Below are 21,297 nucleotides of genomic sequence, written 5' to 3'. Positions count from 1 at the left end.
TTACAGTTTTGTTGCTAAATCAACTCCAATGCTTTTTTCTGTAAGGGGTATCTGGCACTGAAAAGTACAGACAAGAAATATTACACTAGTAATAAACAATAAATAATACATTGTTACTGTTGCTGCTGCTGTTGTTACATTTCCCCATTAAAACTCTATTTAAAAGGGGCACACATTAATACCCAGGTTACTTACACTTTTCTCTGCCACATGTGAAGTCAGTTGCTAATATATAGATACCAAAGAGGGGGCTGAAAGCACATAAGCCCAACATTTAGCCATGAAGGTGCTGTTACTGTACTCAGTTACACGGAAGTTTACAGCAATAAGGTTTCTGCAGCAAGTAACTTGTTACTGGTGCCATGAAGAATTCTGCTCTGCCTTTCCCAATCGTACACTCAGAGAATGCCCTCGCGACGCATGTACTTGCAGCCAGGGCAGGTCCCAGCACTCTTTTTATGGCCTATAGATACTGTGCTTAAATTAGGGCTGAGCCTACAGCATGCATTACCGTAGTACACTAACCTAACCTCATGAGACCTTGAGGGAATTGCACATCATCATAAATTTTATGGTCTGCAGTTTGAATTTGCTTTCTACAGAGAACCACACCACCATAGTATTCATTCTGATGAGTCTCTGGTTTTGATACAAACAAAGAAGTACTGCAAAACTGAAGTGCCAGTGTGCAAAGGGAAAATTTCACAGTGCATGCTTATACCCTACTTTTTCCTTACATTCTGTTAATCTACTCATCTTTATAAAAAGAAGCAAAGTAAGGAGAAAGACACTGTATCTGTACTATATCATGTATAAATGTGAAATACATTAATTTATTATCAGCACTTGCTAAATATTCCAAATCTCTGGAGAAGCTAAACCCCCCCACTATTAACTGGCAATTTTGCAATTGTATCATATTGTATTTTACCTACTATTTGTTTCTCTGAGTGTCTGTAAGCATACATATACATAGATTTCAAATTGTAATTGGAAGTATTTTCTTCACTGTGACTCTGAAATGCAAGATTTTAACACTCCAGGGTGGCATGTGTCCAAGTATTACTGCATAATAACACTTTTGGCACCTAGATTTAGGTAGTAGACTACATGCTTCCTTTCTAGTTGAGCAGAAATGACTGTTCTGTTAAGAGGTACAGGAAGACCAATCAAATAAAGGGACTACAGCATTCTAAATTTGCCTACTATATCTTAGAATGCACAGCAGTAATTACGTATCTCAGTAAGCAGTAGTGTTAGCCTAGTCTTCTCTGAATTGGTGCCATTTACACTGTACCATAGCCCATTAAAACAAAAGCAGCTCTTCATGTCTCCCAAAACATTTGGTCAGTCAAGAGACAATCTGTTTGGCTGCCTATCACAAAAAATAACTGCAAAGAGTGAAATCAACATTCAAATAATATTGTAAATTATGTAAGGTAACCACAAACTAATTTGAAAAGAGCGAGCTATTCTGCCAATCCTGTATTGGCTGAGAGATTAATCAAAGGATGTGTCAAAAAAAAAAATAAAAAAAAGGACTGTTATGTTATAGAAGTATTCATTTTTTTATACATTCCTTTCCTGAGTACAATTCAGCATTGTGAATTTGAAAGTTGAGATTCTAAATCTGGCAAATCTTTTTTATCTTGCTCACTTAAAAAGACAGGTATCTCTATGGGTTCCAGAGGAAAGGGTCCATGTTAGTCTTTCCTGTAATGTGAATGAGACTTGAACTAGTCTGAAATTATGGTTCACAAATTCAACTCTCTCTGCTGCTTCTAAATTCTATCTTCTGGTTTGGTTTGTGGGGGTTTTTTTAAGACAGATGGAGTTCTTAAAGAGCAACTTAAATTTGTGTAGCAATTACTACAGCAATTCCAAGAAAAGCTGCAAACATTTGCACTGAAAATAGCAGAAAATCTTGAATTTCTCTCATGTTTTAAGTAGCAGACCTTATGCTAGAGAAACACACGCCAAAGATAAGCATCATAAGCTTCTTGACTGGCCTCTTACTATTTTCTGAAAGGTTTTCTCTACTGTAGTAACCAGTAGGCTGACTTAAGGTGAAAAGAGATCTATAAACTGAATTAGGGGCCTAAAATAAAGAAGTAGACTTGAGGGATCCTATTATAAGCAGACCACACAGACAGCAATGGAAAAGTTGTGCAATCACAGTCAGTAAGCCAAGAGGAGAACTGGACTGGTTGACAGGTACTCTTGCCTGCTAGGAAAGGCTTAGTTTCCAGTCTCAGAATACTGAGTTTATACTAAACAGCTCTCAGCCAGGAAAAAAAAAAAAAAACAAAAAAAAACCAGAACACCTTCATAATTAAGTCTCATAAATTCTGAACCATGACAGGACTGCAGACATACCATAGTTCTACAGTCAGTCAGCTATGAAGTATCCAATGCTCAGCCAAGTTGTTTTCTTTTATTTCTCCTTCTCAGGACAGTTTCTTGCTTCCCATTGTTCTATGCCTTTCCAACTACATTTCCCTACAGGAATATTTACTTATGCATTAGTGATAACAGCAAGACATTCAGCGTCTGAATAAGATTTAACACTCAATTTACCTAATTTTATTAGCAAGCGAGATGCGTGTGAATAGTTTTGACCATCAGAAAATATTCATTAATTGGCCAAGTACATTGTCCTAATTTAGGACTGTTAGAAGTACTGCTAAGACCAGTCTTTCATCACTAGAGGGGCACACAGAAAGCTGTTCCTCTAAACTGTCAGACCCTGAGCAGCAACAGACAGAAGCAAGACAAACAGAATCTGAGGGTCAGACTGATCCTATCCTATCTGCCCTAGGGAACCAACTTAACAATTTACAATGGTTGCAAACATTTACAGCTGTCCCTCCAGGTTTAGATAACATCTCTGATGCCTCACCAAACTCCCAGGTTAACGAACACTTATTAGTGTTCAACACATATTAGGCTGACCTCACAGTTCAGAGAAATTACCTCAGTTTAAACGTGTTAGAAGCGCCAGTACAACACATGTACCCTGCAACGTTCTTAGTTCTTTCAGGGGACAGATTACTTGAGGCCGCTGTTCATTACTTATACCTGCATTCAAAGTGTGTATCCATGGAAATGAGGGGTAACAGCACAATCACTATCATGTTGCATTTTATATCTGAAATGAGGGGTTAATAGAGTCAACGGGAGCTGCAAGTCTTACCACAAATCTTTGTTGGAAAAAAAAAGGCATTTGCTCCAGAAGTATTAAAATAATAAATCACAACAGACACATGCAAGGCAAAACCTAACTTGAATTAAATCACCTGTTTGAAGACTATTGATAAGCTAAATTGTACAATCACAAAAATATCTTTTTAACTTTTAACAAACAAATTTAAAAGCTGTCACTTGTTTTTTCCTCACAAGAGTAAGAGTTGAGCTGGTTAAAATGTTTTTGATACATATGCAATTGATAGTTTCCAATTTCTTGTACTTCTCAGTATATATTTTCATCTGTCCATCTTTCCATTCTTATCTATGTTCTGCCTAGAGAAAAGGAAACTGAGGCCAGACCTCATTGGGGTCTCCACCTCCCTAATGAGGGGCAGTATAGATCTTTGTTCACTCAGGTCCTATCGCTGGTCACAGCACGAAGCTGTGCTGGGGGGTTAGATTGAATATTAGGTAAAGGTTCTTCCCCCCGAGGGTGGTTGGGCACTGAACAGGCTCCCCAGGGCAGTGGTCCCAGCACCAAGGCTGTCAGAGCTCAAGAAGCATTTGGACAACACTCTCAGGGACATGTGGCATTGTTGGGGTGCCCTGTGCAGAGCCAGGAGTTGGATCCGCATATGTCCCTTCCAACTCAGCATATTCGAAACTTCTATGATCTCTTCTCTTTCAAGATTAATTCAAAATTAACTAAAGCAGCTGTCTGGTCAGCTTAAGAACAGGCTGAAACTTAAGAGGTTGGTTCTATCCCCTGTCCATCCTCTCCTGTCTTTGCCCTCCTGCCAACAGTAGCAGTTTTGCAGGTTTAGGGTAAGTAACAGTCCAGGTTTGACATGACCGAAAACTATCTCCAAGCAAAAACATTTGGCTTGCTTTCACTGCAAGGCCCTACAAAGGTCTGCTAGGACATGTGAACAGAGGAGCAAGAAAGCATGAATAACACCATCAGAGCTGAAGTATAACAGCCACGTAAGCAAGTTAGGAGATCAGTGCATCAGTTTTATGGGATGATTATGTCAGAGTTGCCAGTGCCTTTCCATATTTGCCACTATGTGATCTGCCCTTGTGCTGGAGAGGAAGCCAACTCGGAAAGCCAAGCTGGCCAAAAACTAAATTCTATTTTGTCATCACGAGAGTTTTCAGCAATCTGAGCAGAAGTTCCCACAGAAGAGAGAGAGAAGAACTGCACACAGTGGGTCTGAAAGGGACTGCAAAAGGTCTAGATGATACTCAGGATACTGTGAGACTGCACCCAAATCAAACTTGGACTTCAGTTACCTTGACAGCTGAAAAATGGAATAAACTATTCACAAAATCAATTTCTGAATCAAAATTTTTAATCTAAAGCACAGTAATTTTGTAATTAAGAACAGTGTGAACTGAAGGAAGTTCAAAGCCAAAAATGTTTTCAAGATACAATTAATATTATGACTTACAAAGAATTATTTCTTGAATCTTAACCATCAGTAATAATTTCTTTTAATGCACCTAAACATTTTCTAACTGAACAGTATATTCCCACCAACTGAATCCAAGTAAGTCAACCTATAACCCTAGTAAACTGTGTATAAATGAGAATTTGATAGTTACATTATGTTATTGCTTGATTTTAATTTCTGGATAATACACTAATGAAAGGACTCCTGAATGCTTACAAAGACAGAACCATATAGATAAAGAGCATGTACTGACAAAATGCAGTTTAAGATGGTAGTACATATATATCCTGAATGCGTCAGGAAATGCACTAAGGAACTTGTCTGAAGGGAAAAAAAAATTACCTGAACCACAACCATGTATTTTCTTATTATTAACACACGAAGTGGAGGGTAATAAATGGTTTTCCTGTTAGAGCACTTTCTGTGAGAGATCTCAAACACTAAACCTAATCAAAGCTTCTATAAAAACTGGAAGGACTAATATAGATTAAATTAGACAAGTTGGGAGTACTACAGCACAGAAGACTGACTTTCTAAGGTCACGTGCCAGAACACTGCAGTTACAAGTTACTATTCTATTTTAAGGATGGAAGTCAATGCCTTTCAATCCCAGGCTTCTTCAGACATACCAGTAACTATCCTCAGTCTCTCTTCCTGCTTCACTATAGACTAGAAAAAAAAAGTCAAAAACTGCTTGAAGGTAGACTACTGCCCTCAGAAATCTGGAAATATGAAAATTAAATCAGTTTGCCAGTGATCTTTAGAGTCTTGCAAAACACTTGCAGCTGTTTTGCTGATTATTTTGTGTCAAGACACGGGCCCCATTTTCCTGTCTGTGATTTGGATATCTACTCTGCTACACCCTAATTTAATTGTTATCCAACTTGTGCTGGAACACTGAAGCAATTATGTATTTTCACAACACATATAAAAAACTATCACTCAGACTTAAATTAAAAAAAAAAAAGATGGCACTAGATTCCAACCCCCCTTTAAATACTTCCCACTCACTAGAGAATTCAAGCAAAAATCTGTCCCACACTGCACATTCCATCCTACTGGTAACAGCCAGTGTTAGAAGCATTTCAGTTGTTTGGCACAGTGCATCACCAGGAATAAATACATCAAGTCAAACAGAGCTTGTTCATTAGGTGTTAAGACCTATCATTTCTGGGATACTCAGACACTTTGTCAGAGTAGTATCCATACAATTACACTTAAAATTGCTTTGAGTGCTACTGGAAAACGGTCCTGAAGCGTGAACAACTTCTCAAACATTCTAGGGTTTCCCATCTTGAGCAACACACAAGTCCTTAAAACCTAACTGATGAAAACAAGACACTTCCTTTACCACATAAATATTTCTTCATCTTTTTCTAATGTGATACTCCATGACAACAGTCCTCTTCTTCAGTACTTCCAGAGGAAGATTTTCTCTTAGCCAAAATGTTTCTTTATTACAGATTCAGCATGTTAGGTCAGTGAAGATTTGCAGATTTGCAAACAACTTTCAGCTGTATAGAAAATCTGCTGCAAAGTGCTTTCTACCTAGTTCTATGAAAGCTGCAGAACAAATGAACAAAATCACCTCCAACGACTTCTTGATCAACGTTTATCACTACGAAGGCATTGCCAAAAGAAAATAGTACCTTTCCTACAGGGGACCATCATGCATTACAGAGAATTCACAGCTGGAAGTAAAGTACAAATTCACCCTGATAGAAATCTTGTGTTCTAAATACAATTATATTTTGGCAATCTGCAATTACCTTAAAAAAAAAAAAAAAAAATCTGATGGTGAAAGACAATGCAAGTGCAACACAGAAGAAAGTGTCAAATTCCTTGCCCTTCACTCGTGTTTATTTTGCTGTAGGTCAGATCTGTAGTGCTGAAACCAATACAGTGAGGATGGGGAGGAAAATTCATAAAATTCCTCTAAAAAAGATGAAAACAATGAAGGAGTAATAAACTAAAATTGTACTTCCAACCAAAACTTATTTTGTGACAAAAAGACAGATCGATAGAACAGAGAGACAGACAATAATGAAAGACAAAGCAGATGCTGCAGATGCAGCAGTCACAGATGTCAAAATAGATGCCTGCAATGACAACAGCTATAGTACAAGGACTTGACATCTATACTAATAACTTGCATAAGCTTTCTTTATCCTTGCAGGAATCTCACAGTTATTTAGTAGCATCTACACTAGTAACATCAGCAGCATTTGGTTGAGGGATTGTGTCAACTGGTCAGGAGGAAACCGTGAGTAACCACAATGTAATTTGCTGTAGCTTTTGTAGAGCAGCTAAAGCAGCAGAGAAAGACAATGTTATATGTAGTTGTCATCAAATGTAAACAATCAAATAGCCCACAAAAACGTAAGGATGAAATTTAATCTTCTAACCAAATATTTAGCTTTCAACCATCTTTGAAAAAGGAAAGGTGAGGACACAAGTGAAAAGCAAACCAACTACAGCTGTAAGAGGAAGTCATATACAAGACAGTATCCTGCAGTGACAAAGCAAGGGAGAGCAGTGACACACACAGCTTTGCCCTTTATTACACTAATCATGACTGATATCAAAACTCAAGTGAAATAACATCAGGAAAATATGTTTTGAGATAGTGCCCAGCTATCCTAAGGGTCTGCAGTGCTCATCAGGTCTGCATGAGAGGATGAACTGACAGGACAGCACAGTGCAAACGTGTTTGAAAGGGCCAAAAAAGCACAGCTACATAGACTACAGTCCTACTCTTCCAATGGCACTCCAAAAAGGCTCTTGGGCTTGCACAGCGAGTACAGAACTCATTTCCTCTTCCAGTTTCACTTATTATGCAGGCTAGGAGCAGAATTTCACCTGTAAACCAGAGAATCTTTAAAATACATAGCAATCTGTACGAAAGACCACTGCCATTCAATTGCCCTTGTTTATTTGGACAACTTTGACTTATTATCTTACAGGTAGATTCAATACAGGCAAGTTCAATACCTTAAAGCAAATTCACTGCAGGGTGCCTTTTAAAGATGGTAAAGAGAAAGCTTTGATACAGACATATAACTATGACACTTTGCCCTTAAATATGACAGGAAATGGTTAGAGAAAACAGTTTAGTGCAAGCCCATTCAGACTAGTCAAATCTCATGATTTTTCATTCCCACATTGAGTGTAATATTATCACTAACTGATCCCACTAACTGAACTGACCCAGCAGCCTAAAACAAGTCAAAAAACAGGTGAAAAAACCCCATAATAGTGGAACATCCACATCCTCCAGAAGTCACTCTGCAAGGAGAAAAGAAACACTTCCCCAGATTGCATCTTTGTTGTGCTGTCCTTTATTATTATTATTATATTTTTCTTAGTCCTTTGAGTAAAACAGAGCATAAATAAACAACATTCACAGGTTTTCTCATATATCTTTTTCAGGCACCGGTTACAGTAGTTACACATAACAGGGAAAAGAGCTCCTGGCAGCTGGGGGGGTTTATTTCCTTTTGCCACACTTCCAGGTGTGCTATACAACTTCATTGAGAGCTGTTGGCTCAGAATTCTAACAGGCTTGTGTTTGCTCGTTTACTATCCCCATTTACAGATTCACTCAATTTGGGGTTAGTTTCACTTTGTTAAGAAACTTTCATTGTTTTCTCTCCCTATTCTGCTTGACAGTATCCCAAACCACTCATTCACTACCTACAGATTTTTGATTTCCTCGGTTGAAAGGAAAATCTTTCATTATGAAGGGATCAGAAGAAAAAGTCAGCAGCTTCCAGTAGCTGAGCTCTTTTTATTATTTTCTCTACAATTCCAAAATAAGCTTTCAGACAGCTGCTGAGATGGATGTTTTCCCTCAGGCTGCAGACCCACAAGAGTTGCTGGCCTCAAGCTTGTGGACTGGTGTGACAATGGCTCTTGCCACAATACTCAGTCATTTGTGGAGAGCCCATCAGCATAAATTAGCAAAGATCTGCTCTGCATGAACCACATAAACAGAAATACAATGTATGCACACATAATGTTACTTGCTTTGCAGATGAAATTATGTATTCTTAGTTATAATACTTCTGCTAGTGATACTTTTTCTAGATGTAGCAGGGACCTGGACAGATGCCAAAAAAAAGCTAACAAGGAAATATATTTGTACATATTATATACATATTTACCTAAACCCATATGCATAAGAGCAATTTCTTATCTCACAAATCCTACTCAAACCTTTAAATTACTAATGTGAGTAAATACTACAAGAGTTCAAGAGTACTGGTCACAGGCACATCATTTCCCTGTTTACAGCAGTTGCCTAGATGCTAGCACAGATATTGCATTGTAGTGAAACCAACAAAAAGGGGTATTCATAGATACAGCTCATTGCCTTTTGTCAGAGAAAGCAAAGCAACAGTATAGAAACTATTTATTATTCTGCTGGGGAGAGGGGGGATCTAAAAATAAATACTATATTTTGCTACGCTTAGCTAGTTTTTAGCAACCTGATCACATCCAAGAAATTCTAATTCTTGTAGAAAAATACAAGTGATGAAAAAAACCCAGATAATTTTACTCTAACATCCAGTACAAATAATCTTATATAATAAGTACCAGAGGTATTATTCAGAATATTCATTTATTTCAAAGTACACTGACTAGGTGTAGAATAGACACTATTCTACTACCAGATTTCATGGCACATCAGCTGGTACAAGTCTAGATGCTCTGCATGCAATAGATACTCACTTTCTTCTATAGATAATCAGTTGTGCAGAAGAGATAATTAGGTGGTATCCTGGCCCACCCATGTAAGACCTCCTCTTTCTGGGTGAAACATGTGCCTAAGGCACAAATGAAGCATAAACTAAATCATATATTTAACAGATTATCTACTGGCTAAAAACAGGTGCAACTATAGGACTTCCTGCCAGAGAAGTTACTTAGCAAACTATCTTTTGGGAACATTAGTCAGTGATCCTCCTTAGGGAGACGATCCCTTTAGGCAAAATTTCCTTGTCTTGACAGCTGTCAGAGGTCACTCACTGGCATTGTTTCAGGTTTCAGTAAAACAGAAGAGCTTTGACTTCAACGTGACTGCTCAACAGAGCACCCTCAAGGAGTACAGTCACTTGCTGCAGCTTTCTTCAGCACTATCTAGGAGGGAAAGGATGACTTCCCTTATATGGAATGAGCCTGGAAACCTGTAAGTATTCCTCAGTTGAAAGGAACAGTCAGATGTATTCCATCCCTCCCTGTGAAAAGTTCCTCATAATTTGTATGGGAACATGGACAGTACTGAATTTCTACATCAGTAGTAGGCTCCAGGGGGTTATCCCACAAGTCAGAGAGATTTCCTCCTGGTTACTTTTATTTATGGGTTCTTACCAGCAGTCCAACGGCTTCCAAGTGCCACAGCAGATTACTGTGATAAGAAGAAAGCCCCACCCTTTATGTTTCATATGGATTGCAGCTCTGTTACTCAGAGTAAACTGTATAAAGGTATTTGTATCTATCCCTGGAGAGAAGTGAATTCCAACGACTAGAATGCCAGGATCATAAAAGCTTGGTACCAACAAATTTAGACTGATCAATTTGAAAAGACAAAAAAGCAGAAACACTGAGATAAAGTTTAAGATGCACGGGTCTTTTGTCAAAAATTATACTCAGTCACTGTTGCTTATGTCTCAGTCTTAGTTGTTAAGGAAAAATTATATATCTAAGACATCCATCTAACTCTAATGGCTGCCAGGCATTTATTTCCTTTCCTAGCAAAAATAAAAAAAATGTTTACAATAAACTTATTTTTTCCCAGTAATTATTTATTAGACCTGTCACCACTTTCCCACCACCTTCAGGGACTTTGAGTTCTCTGTATCACACCACCTCCCAAGGAAACGCTCACAGAAAATACAATTGGAAAGAACTTTGAAAGGCTATTCTGTTAGCCTTTGTCCATGATTTCCTGGGTACTTCTTCACTGCTTCCTCAAACTGACTAAAACACCTTCTTCAGAGTCCCAAAGAAACTAGTACAAGTTCAGCAGGAAAAGACTATATATGGAAATCTAAATGTCTAAGTTCACATATATGTTGTAAAATGCACAGCCATTGCATTTTCCTTAGCCTTCAGTGTAACAAAACAAGACTGTTAACAAATCTGGGTGTGTGTTTATCTTCACTGTATTAAACAAATAAGTGTTGTATTTCACAAAACACACCTCGTTCCTAACCTCACAGGAAAGCTCTTATGTTTATGCGCTTTAACAGTCCTAAGTCAGTGTAATTTACACCATCCTGTAGGATGCCCCTGTATTATTTTATTAGGTTAATAGACATTAATGAGTCACTGTCTCTCTGACACAATATCCAGATGCTAGGGAATCACATCAGCAGATTTTGTAAATCTGACTGCCTCTGAGCCAGGCGCTAGCAATAGGAAACACAAACAGTAAATACAGTTAAGCATCTGTGAATGCAATGTGCTTTTACATTTCAGGAGTGAATGCAGAGTGAATTACTGAATCTACTAAATTACGTCCAAGTTTGTATGTGTTTTGATTCAACCATAACAGCAATTTTTCTTCTGACCAGGTGATTATGGCTAATTTATTTTTGCTTATCAGATAACAGTAACAACTAATTAGCCTGTGCAGAATGAGATACTTGTGACTCTAACATAAGGACATAATGTAGAGAAATATGGGTCTGGTATGATAAGAGAGACTTTGAGAAGCGGAGATGCAAGACTGGATAATAATATACTGTACAGACATGGGATAGCAGTAGAACTCCCCCCCAACTATAGTACCTAGCTTGTTAAAACATATAACCAAGTTTAATTAGCCACCAAGAAGCCTGGCTATTAAACAATTTCTTTCTAGGTAATGTTCAATGACAGTTATACCATTCAGCAATAAATAATCAACTTGATAGTGTATAACTATGTGTAACAGTTACATTAATCTCCTTATCTACAGATGTTCTGTTTGCATCGTCCTTGTTCACAGCTGAACAACACCTTATTCCCAAGAATGGCTTGGCTTAAGTCAATAAGCCAGAAGATGTACAACACTCAAGTGCTAAAGGATAACAAATTAGAGCCTGAATGCTTTCAGATACTCTAGATAATCTTTATTGGACTGGAAACTGGAGTAATTACTTTGGCTCAAGAAATACAAATGAGCACTAGGCCACCATGTGAGCAAAAATAGTATTGACTGAATCCTACCAGTTTTATTGCCTATTCACTTACATACCAAACCAAACCATTTCTGGCATATGATACTTTTCGTACTTTCACAGAATCACAGAATGGCTTGGGTTGGAAGGGGCCTTAAAGCTCACCTCATTCCAACCCCCTGCCATGGGCAAGCACAACTTCCACTATCCCAGGTTTCTCCAAGCCCCATCCAACCTGGCCTTGAACACTTCAAGGGATGGAGCAGCCACAGCTTCTCTGGGCAACCTGTGCCAGCATCTAATCACCCTCATGGTAAAAAAATTCTTCCTTATGTCCAAATTAAACCCTCTTTCACTTAAAAAACATTGCCCTTGTCTTGTCAATAGAAGCCTCGGTTAAAAAAAATTAATAAATCTCCACCTTTCTTATAAACCCCCCTTATATATTGAAAAGCTGCAGTAACGTCTCCACGGAGCCTTCTCTTCTCCATGCTGAACAATCCCAACTCTTTCAGTCCTTCCTCATAGGAGGGGTGCTCCAGTCATCTAATCATCTTCATGGCCCCCTGCTGGACCTGCTTCAACAGATTCATGTCTTTCTTGTGTTGGGAATGCTGGAAATAGATGAAGTACCTTCAAGTGGGGTCTCACCAGAGTGGAGTGAAGGGGCAGAATTAACTCCCTCAACCTGCTGTCACAACTCTTTTGATGACCAGGACACAACTGGTTTTCTGTGCTTGAATGCACGTTGCCAGGTCATGTCCAATCTTTCATCCATCAGTAACCCCATGTCCTTCTCTGCAGGGCAGTTCTCAAACCATTCAGCCCCTACCTCGTGCTGGTAGTGGGGATTGCTCTGACCCAGGTATAGGACCTTGCACTTGGCCTTGCTTGTCTTCAAGAAGCTTGAAGGTCCTCAAACCTGTCATGGCCCCCCTGTATGGCATCCCTTCCTTTTAGAGTACTGACTGCACCACTCACCTTGGTGTCATCTGCAAACTTGCTAAGGGTACACTTGATCTCTCTATTTTGTTGATACTAGGTAGCAGTGGTTTCAGTACAAACACCACTCATTACTGGTTTCCACTGGGACACTGAACCATTGACTGTAACTCTTGGGACAAGGATGTTGTGGAGGACATTATCACAGAATCAGGCAAAAGATGAAGTAGCATGCTAAGAGAGGAAGTTTTCACTCAAAGAGACCTACCTGCAATAAAAACCAACAGGGAACATACTACAAAGTGCTGCTTTTAAAATTCTCTCTCTGTTTTTGTCCCCAGGCCCCTACATTAATTCTACAGTGAATTGTTTTATGTAAAACTAGGACGTTAGCAAAATCTGGCATGGCTGAAGCACTATACCTAGGTTCAGCAGATGTGCTTAAGGAGTAAATGATTTATCCTACCTAAAACATGCTCTGCAAAGCCTAAATAAAGTGGGCCAAATTTATGTCAGAGGAAGAAAGGTTTAAGCCACCTGAATGTGACTGTGAGTTTCACCTACTTCCAACATTTCTGAGTATATTAAAATATTATTAAAGTGATAAATTGAGTTTCATTTTTGATATGAACATACCCCACTGGTATGAAACCTGAACCTCAGAAGGCAAAATGAACTACATACCATGACACACAAGGATTTACCAGCAGGAGATAAGGAGGCTTTATCTGCAGTAGTGTCACAGGCTTCCAGATCATATGACACTGCTGTGGGTAAACAGCACATTTTCCTTAGATTCAGGATGTCCTTCCTGCATGGTACATATGTGCAACTGGAGAAAATTAAAAAAAGGCAAATGCAGGCCAAATGACAAGAAATACCACCTTGATAGAAAGTTTCACGGTTCCTCAAAAGCTCTCCCAAGGGAAACAGAAGAACTTCCCCGACTTGGGTTGGGGATTAACAGGTAGAATCCTTCTTAGGAGAAACTTGACATGATCACTTCATAGCAGTAACTAGGAATGCCAATTATAGACTCAAGTTTTGATTGCACCCATTACTGGCAAAAGAAATCATAGATAAGTAGTTCTTCCTGAAGAGTGACTAAACATGCAGATATAAAAAAGCTAGATGCATTTGAGTTGGGAGTAATAAAATCGGGCACTTCATATACTTATCATTGTTTCTTAAAACAGTGATAAAAGCTTTTTTTTTAAAAGATGTCATCATCCATCTGGCCTTCTGCATTTGTAAGGTAACAACTGAACTGCTTATTGTACAATCACTGCTAAGAGGCTGATTCTGCAATGATGTAAAAAATAATTTTATCATAGATTTCAACAGTCACATGACAGCACTTAATACTGTGGTCACATGAAAGAAAAGTACTACTTTGGTTGAAAAATAAAGATCCCACCTGTCAACAATTTGACCCATCTATTGTAAAGAATCAGACTGATGACACAAGTTAAAAGACCAAAACTTTCATAAGAATTTGCCTTTGCCATTTATAAATGCTGAAGCCCTGAGGAATCTTTGAGATTCCAGAAGAGTAGTTTAGGATATCTATAGCTCTGAAAAATATACCTGCAGGCTAATAAATAAACTGTTACTGGCAAAGACAACAAAGTCAAGAGAATGACTATTACAGCAATCTAATTTGAAAGGAAAATCGTATTATATATGCTGCACTTTCTGTTTCGTAAATCCTTATATGATCTAAGAGGGGAAAGAACTTTGCTTCCCAATGCAAGACTAGAGCAATTGCTCAAGACTTCTGCAAGTGTAGTAACACGATACACACTACCACTAACAAAATCCACATGTGCAAATGAGATAAAAAGAAGTAAACACACTCATGAAACAGCTCAAATAGCAAAAATTCAAGTCAGAATAATTCTTCAAAACATCACTCTCCTCCCTGAAGTTGAATAAAAAGAATCACCCTTTCTTACCCTTGGAACATGCTTTGAAAATGAAGTTTAAAAACTATTTTATAATAACAACACTTGGTATCTCCTGTTATGACTTTCTTAACAGAGTGCTCTTGCTTACAAATGACAACTAAGGAAGCATACATAGCTCTTACTGAACTCTATTCAAAAGGTATTTTCCCCTTCCTGAATACTGTGTGCCTGCTCTTCTTTCAGAATAATACTTTCACACCTTTTTCTACATCAGTGCTGAATATCTATGGTCCTAGGCCTACTCTGTCTCTGCAGTAGCCTGCAAAACCATTTGAATTCCATAGGAGTAGAAATAGGTTCTCTCATAAGTTAAATGATTTCAGACTCATCAATTTAATTTCACATTTGAAACACTTTCTCTGTCGTTTGTTTTCCCCCCCTAAAGACTTTTTTTCCCCATTTTCTTTTTTTGAAGGAACACAAGCCATGGATTTTCCTTTAGTCAGATTAAGGTTCAGACCATGGCAATGAATTAGAAAACAGGATTTTCACACAGCACGCCTGTGGTAGTGAGGTAAAGGCTGCTTTACCAAGCCGTGTTTAGCCATTTGTGTAACTCGGCCCATTGCAGGAGGCCTTCGGGGCTCCCGGAGCTGCAGCCTCGTTTTAAGGGGGTTTGTTCATTCTGCACGTTTGTTTTGCCATGGAAATCTCGCGCACACTGGAAGAGGAAATCGATTTTGTAGCAACACCTTCAAACAGGCTAAGTGGCTTTGCAAACGCCGTGTTCCCTGTCGCAAATACATCACCTTCCAAGGAACAGTTAAAGCAGAGCTCGACACCCAGACAAAGTTCTGCCCCCGGTGACCTTCCCGGGCGTCGGCTGGCAGGACCAGCCAGGGCGCTGCCCTCGGGAGGTGCCGCTGCCCGCACCCCAAACACCAGCAGCCCGCAGGTACCACAGCCCCACGGGCTCCGCCTCCGGCCCGGCGGCCCCCGGCCCCGCACATCGCCCCGCGCACCCCACGGCCCCCGGCCCCGCGCATCGCCCCGCGGCCCGGCCCAGACCGCGCACCTGCCGCCCGGCCCCGGCTCCGCTCCGCCCCAGTACGCGGACAAAGCGGCCACAACGCACCTGCTCCCGCGGCGGGGGCGGCGGCAGAAGCTTCAGCCCTGCCCGCCCCCATCCCTACACCCACCGGCTCCCTCCCCAAACCAACCGTCCTGCCTGCTCCGGGCCGGGTGAGGTGCTCCGGCGTCCCAGGGGCTCCCTCCGGCACGGGGGACCCTGCGCCCCCCGCATTCGCCGAGGGAAGCAAACTCCGGCCGGCTCTGGCCGCCGCTGCCCGCCAGGCGGATCCGCGCTGTAAACAGGCCGGCGGACGGCACAGGCGCCGGCCGCCCCCGCCCCAGCACCGGCGCTCGCCCCGCCGTGCCCCGCGCTCACCGTAGAGATGAGCGGAGGCTTCGCCCTTCCTCGCCATCGTCTCCCGGTGCCCTCCGCGCCGGCACTGCCGGGGTACAGCCAGGGGCCCGGCGCCTCCGCCCGCCGCTCAGCGCGTTCTTTGTTGCCGTGAAGGCATGAGAGGCGGCGGCGGCCGGGCAGCCTCCCGCTCCACTCGGCTCCGCTCCGCCCCGCTCCGCCGCGGCCGCCCGCAGCACCGCCCGCACCCACCCTCCCGTCCCGCCGGCCCCGCCGCGACGCCTGCGCCGACCCGCGGGGGCGGTGCCGGTGCCCGGGCCGCGGGGAGGGGGGCGGGCGAGGGGCGCCGGGACGGGCCGCGCCTCGACAACTTCGCCGGGCACGGCGGCAACTTCGGCATCCCACGGGGCCGTACCTGGCGGGCCGGTGTCCATCCTCCCGCCCCAACCGCCGCTGTCCGCAGCCGGGTGCGCTGCCCGCCTGTGCCCCTGCCCTGCGCAGAGCCCGGAGGTGTTGCCGCTGCTGGGAAGCGGCCGGCCGGCCCTGGGGCCGCTCGCCGCCCTCCCGGGCCCCGCCGGGAAGCGCCTCCCTTGGCGGAGCTGTCCGTGCCGCCCGTGCTGAGCGCCGGGCGGGCAGCGGCCTCGTGCCCGGGCGACCAGTTGCACGGGCCCCCGGGGCCTGGGGAGGGCGAAGCGCTCGAGTGTGACCACCGACAGCCGCGCGTCTGTCTCCCGACGGGGAGAAACGTGTTGTTTCGAGGTGGGGGCATTTTCATAACTCAGTCAGAAAACAGTTTCAGTCCTGACAAATACAGATTTCTGATCATAAACTTTCCTTCAATTGTCATCCACCTCCCTTTGTTTTATCTGAGTGGGGCAATAGCCACGTAGGAGCAATTACTCTGATCGCTGAGTTTCTTTCACAGTTTTGACAGTACAAATCATTACTACAGCAAGGGACACTGTATTCAGATGTCACGTTGCCATTAGTCTGTTGTCACTAAGTAAAACACACGGAACATTTTGTATTAGAAAACATTCTGAAATGACAGAGGTGCACCTCAAGGCCATCATTTACATTTTCAGACATGAGCAGTTTGAGAACAAGTTACTTTCCAAGGCTTGCAAATAAAGGTACCCTTTCAAAAGCTGGCTTAAGACCCTCAAAAACACATGATTCTTTTATTTATGAGTAAATTAATGGACATAGACTGTGGAGGTTGCAGTTATGCTTGTATTGAAATGTAAACCAATCATATATGTGTTAGTGAGGGTATGTGCTTCCTACACAGTCAGTACATCATCAGGTCTTGCAGTGCTTGCTGCCTTGGCTAGTTTCAGGGAAACTAAATCAGGAATATGTAGCAGTTTATCCATCCTCCCAGAGGTCTCAGTCCAGGCCAATTGCTCTAATAATTACTGAATTTCACATATGCAGTTTTATCTGCTGGTAGAGGAAGTACTGAGAGGAGGTATTACTCCCTCCCCCGTTAAATTGTGAGAATTTATACTTTGAAATACAATATTTTTTTATATTTTAAAATTAGTACTTGCTTCTTCCAGTCATCGCACTTCATCAGAATATTACATGGGCAGAGATTACGATTCTGTGCACTGCTGGTGGTTTGCAAATTTAATGAGAGTTTTTTCTTAACCTACTCCCCCTATCCTCTTAAGCCACATACTTAGCCTAGCTACCCAAGATGCGTGTTTCCACCCCATGTGGAAAATGGATGACACTCTTTGCTATCTAAGAAGAAATCCTGATTTCATCTCAGTGATGATGATGAGGAGAACAATTCAGACAATCTCACCTATGGAAGAAAGAGCTTCTTGTGTCTAAGACTGAGTCAAACGTGAGAAAAGCAGCATAGGACAGCTTTGTAAGAAGGAAGGAGGTGTGTTAATGCCTTCTGGCTCATTCAGATAAGACATAGCAACCTATAGGCAGCAGGGCATGACCAGAGTTGCTACTCAGAGCTGATGTAGCATTCTCAGGGAAGTCTCAGTATTCTTCTACAGCTCAGTGTTCTTCTGTCCCCCTTGTGCAGAGGGATGTATCTATATATAGCTTATGTTCAAGAATAAACATTGGAATCTCAACAGTAAAAAAAAATAGGTAATAGTATAGCCTGTTCTAAAAATAAATGTATCAGATATCACAGGTATCACACACTAGACATACAAAATAAACATTATATGTAATACACAGCATATACAATGACTATATTGTGTCTATATTATTGTGTATACATTATGTAGATTATATAATATAGTACCTATTTATTATATATTGTATTTAACATATGTAATATTTAACATATATGCTCTTTATATATCATAGAGCATGTGTTATATTTAACAGAAGATAGATTGAGACAGAGAGATAGAGAGAGATAGCAAAACCAGAGATAAGGTTTTGCTTACACAGCACTTCCAAGTTCTGGCAACAAAAAAAATACTCACATGCACTCTAGTTAAGTTTTTTATTTATTTATTTATTTTCATTAGAGTTTATAGAATATAAAATTCTTATTTTTATAATTTTTAAAATATTAAAATAATATATAACATTAAGAAGTTAATGTAGAATTCTCCAGGAGAAGTAGTAACTTTTGACTTGGTTCTGACTACCAGAACCAAGGAATAACTTAAAAATACACTAAAATAAAATGCAAAACTTGCTAAAAAGAATACAGAGGGTTAGAATAGTGCTAAAAGCTACAAGACAGTTATTCAAAGACATAGAAGGCTACATAAGGAGACCACTTTAAAAGACAGCACATCATCTTTGCATATTCATGTTCACAATTTTTCTGTAGTAAAAGTGATCAGAGGAATACTAAATAAGAAATGTGACACAGTAGTAAGGGTTTGAGAAAATAAAAAAGACAGATGCTGTATTTCTTGCTGCTGAGAGAAATGCCAAAAATACACCTTACAGAAACTTTTATCTATTGTCACTCCTTATGTAAATAATTTTGAACATCACAGTTCAACTGGTTTAGGCTTTGACAGAGAACCTTGCCATCTTTCATACCCCTCTCTTCCTAAAAACTTAGTAGACCTGGACCACCTGGGCTTTGAAGTTTCCTCTCCGGACTGGCTTGGTAAAAATTATGTTGACAACACATTGCCAAAAAAGTTCTCATTCATTTACCCAAGGAGATATGAAGAGAGGCAAAACTACCCAAAAACAGTGAGAAGGAGTGGAGGAAGGTGAGCAAGGGTGTAGCTTCATAAGCACAAGCTGTGTTAAACAGTGACCTTAATGAGCAGTTGGTTCTTGTACCTTACCCCAGTTGCTCCTGTAATTTAGCAGAGATGTCCTTGAATACCTTTGTCTTGGCTCCATACACTCTTTCCTTCCTTTTTCTGGAATGTCTATTCTTTAACCTCTATAACACTGCAAGAGATCACAGATAGTTTAGTGGCTTTTTAATACATAAGCTTGCTTCCAGAAAGTACACACATCCGTCTTCAGAGGCAAGTAGCAAACTTCATATGCAAAAATGCTTCAGTGTAAACTAAACCTGGAGAACAGCAAATCTTACCACCACGTATTCCTGACTCAATTTCCTCAATTTGACAGTTTCAGACAACAACATTCCCAGACTTTGTCTACATGAGCAGTTCAGGTCAGGTCAAGAGTGTAGTTTTGAGGTGAGTTTCCCAATTGTCCCCACTTAGAGTGCCTCACCAGATTCACAGAGAGATTTCAAAGCACATGCACTGATTTTTTTGGATTAAAATTACTGGAAGACATGATCTAGGAGGAGTGCATCCAACATGTTCCAACCACTTACTAGGGGGCACTCTGTCAAGCCTGAAGTAAAAACCCTTCAAAATGTTTATCAGGTCTATACAACCGTTTCACTGTATAAACCCAACAGTACTGCATTACTTCCTAATGTCAGCATTCCCTCAGTGTACTGCTTTATTTGGTCTCCCTGCCTTAGGGATGTCCTCAACTCCATTCCAAGCTGTCTCTTCAGCTCACTGCAAAATAGAGCTTATTTACCTTTTAAAGGGCTATGGATCCTAATCTCAAAGGCATACAGAAATAATATCTAATTTCTGAGCACTGTAGTATTTGAATCACTTCCTGCAGCAAGTAAATATGCTTAGTGTATAACATCCTTATCAGTCAGCTGGGGTTGTTTGCTACCTCCGAGAGAACATATTACCTATGACATCAGCTTTTTGTACAGATTCTCAGCCCATCTACCCATCTTTAGAATTTTGGGGTGTGTGACATCTCAGAATACGCACAGTAGAATCCATGCTGCATATCAAAAATTAAAGTTTTAAAAGCTTCAAATGAGATTAATATATTTCTTTACGTATCATCACAACATGGTGTTATGATGATAAATAAGCTGAGGAATACAGAGATATTACATATACACAATAGACATAAATAAATAATGTATAAACAGCAAATGGACTGCTCAGCAATTAAATTCCCACACTATATTCAGAAACATGGCCTATGGAACAGAATCTTTCATAAAATGGAACACAAAATACAGACTTTGAATGCTGATATTTAAAAGCCCTATAGCTATATATTGCAAAGGTATGGTGCATGTTAAACAGGAAGAACATATAAAAGTCTTAAAGAATCTTCAAAAATATTTAAGTAACATAGAGTTATAAATTATGGGTAGTTGAGTAAAAGGCATAAGCATAAAGTACAGGGAAAAAAATCCACTTAGAGTGAAAAAGTAGCAGCCTGTGCACTAAGTTAGAGCTGTTCACACGCCTCCATTTGGGAAACACCTGCAGTCATGACAGTAGGAAGCCTATAAAACAGTACAATCAGCTTGTTTTTAGTCAGTTATTAAATATGCCCCAAAATAACTCTTACATGGCTGGTTTCCTATCAAAGTGTTTCTTCATTATTAAGTACAAAATCAGTCCTCTCAACTGTCAGAAACAAAACAAGGAATTAAGAACCAAACATAACAAGGTGATAATGTGCAAAAATATTTGAGACACCTTACTCTGTATTATTATGCAAAATAAAATGGTATCCAAAAACCAGCTTCCGGGGAAGTACTTTATGTTTTGTTAATTCTGTTAAAATTTCACACTAAGAAAAGTCATTCATAGAACTCTCAAGGCAGCTATTTGTCCTGAAAGGTTTATTTTAATAAAACCCTAAATAACACTACTGTACAACACTGAAACAAAAATATTCAAAACAGTGTATTTTACACA

General features: G+C 40.5%; 1 protein-coding gene across 2 annotated transcripts in view; it reads right to left on the bottom strand.

Annotated features, from left to right (window-relative positions):
• Positions 1–16,703, bottom strand: part of SLC44A5 (solute carrier family 44 member 5) — a 61,296-nt gene extending 44,593 nt beyond the window's left edge. The window contains exon 1 of one of the 2 annotated variants that reach the window (XM_027899461.1): positions 16,491–16,703. In XM_027899461.1, coding sequence (XP_027755262.1) covers positions 16,491–16,509 — 19 coding nt within the window. In that variant the 5' untranslated portion in view covers positions 16,510–16,703. Of the gene's footprint in view, positions 1–16,099; positions 16,261–16,490 lie in introns of those variants that run through there. The other variant, XM_027899460.1, reaches the window with a different exon arrangement.
• Between the last annotated feature and the right edge of the window lie 4,594 nt (positions 16,704–21,297).

The sequence above is a fragment of the Empidonax traillii genome, unplaced genomic scaffold (assembly GCF_003031625.1).
Source record: "Empidonax traillii isolate 1590-97213 ecotype Southwest subspecies unplaced genomic scaffold, ASM303162v1 scaffold669:size348880, whole genome shotgun sequence".
Classification (NCBI taxonomy): domain Eukaryota; kingdom Metazoa; phylum Chordata; class Aves; order Passeriformes; family Tyrannidae; genus Empidonax; species Empidonax traillii.
This window is presented reverse-complemented; position numbering and strand designations above follow the sequence as displayed.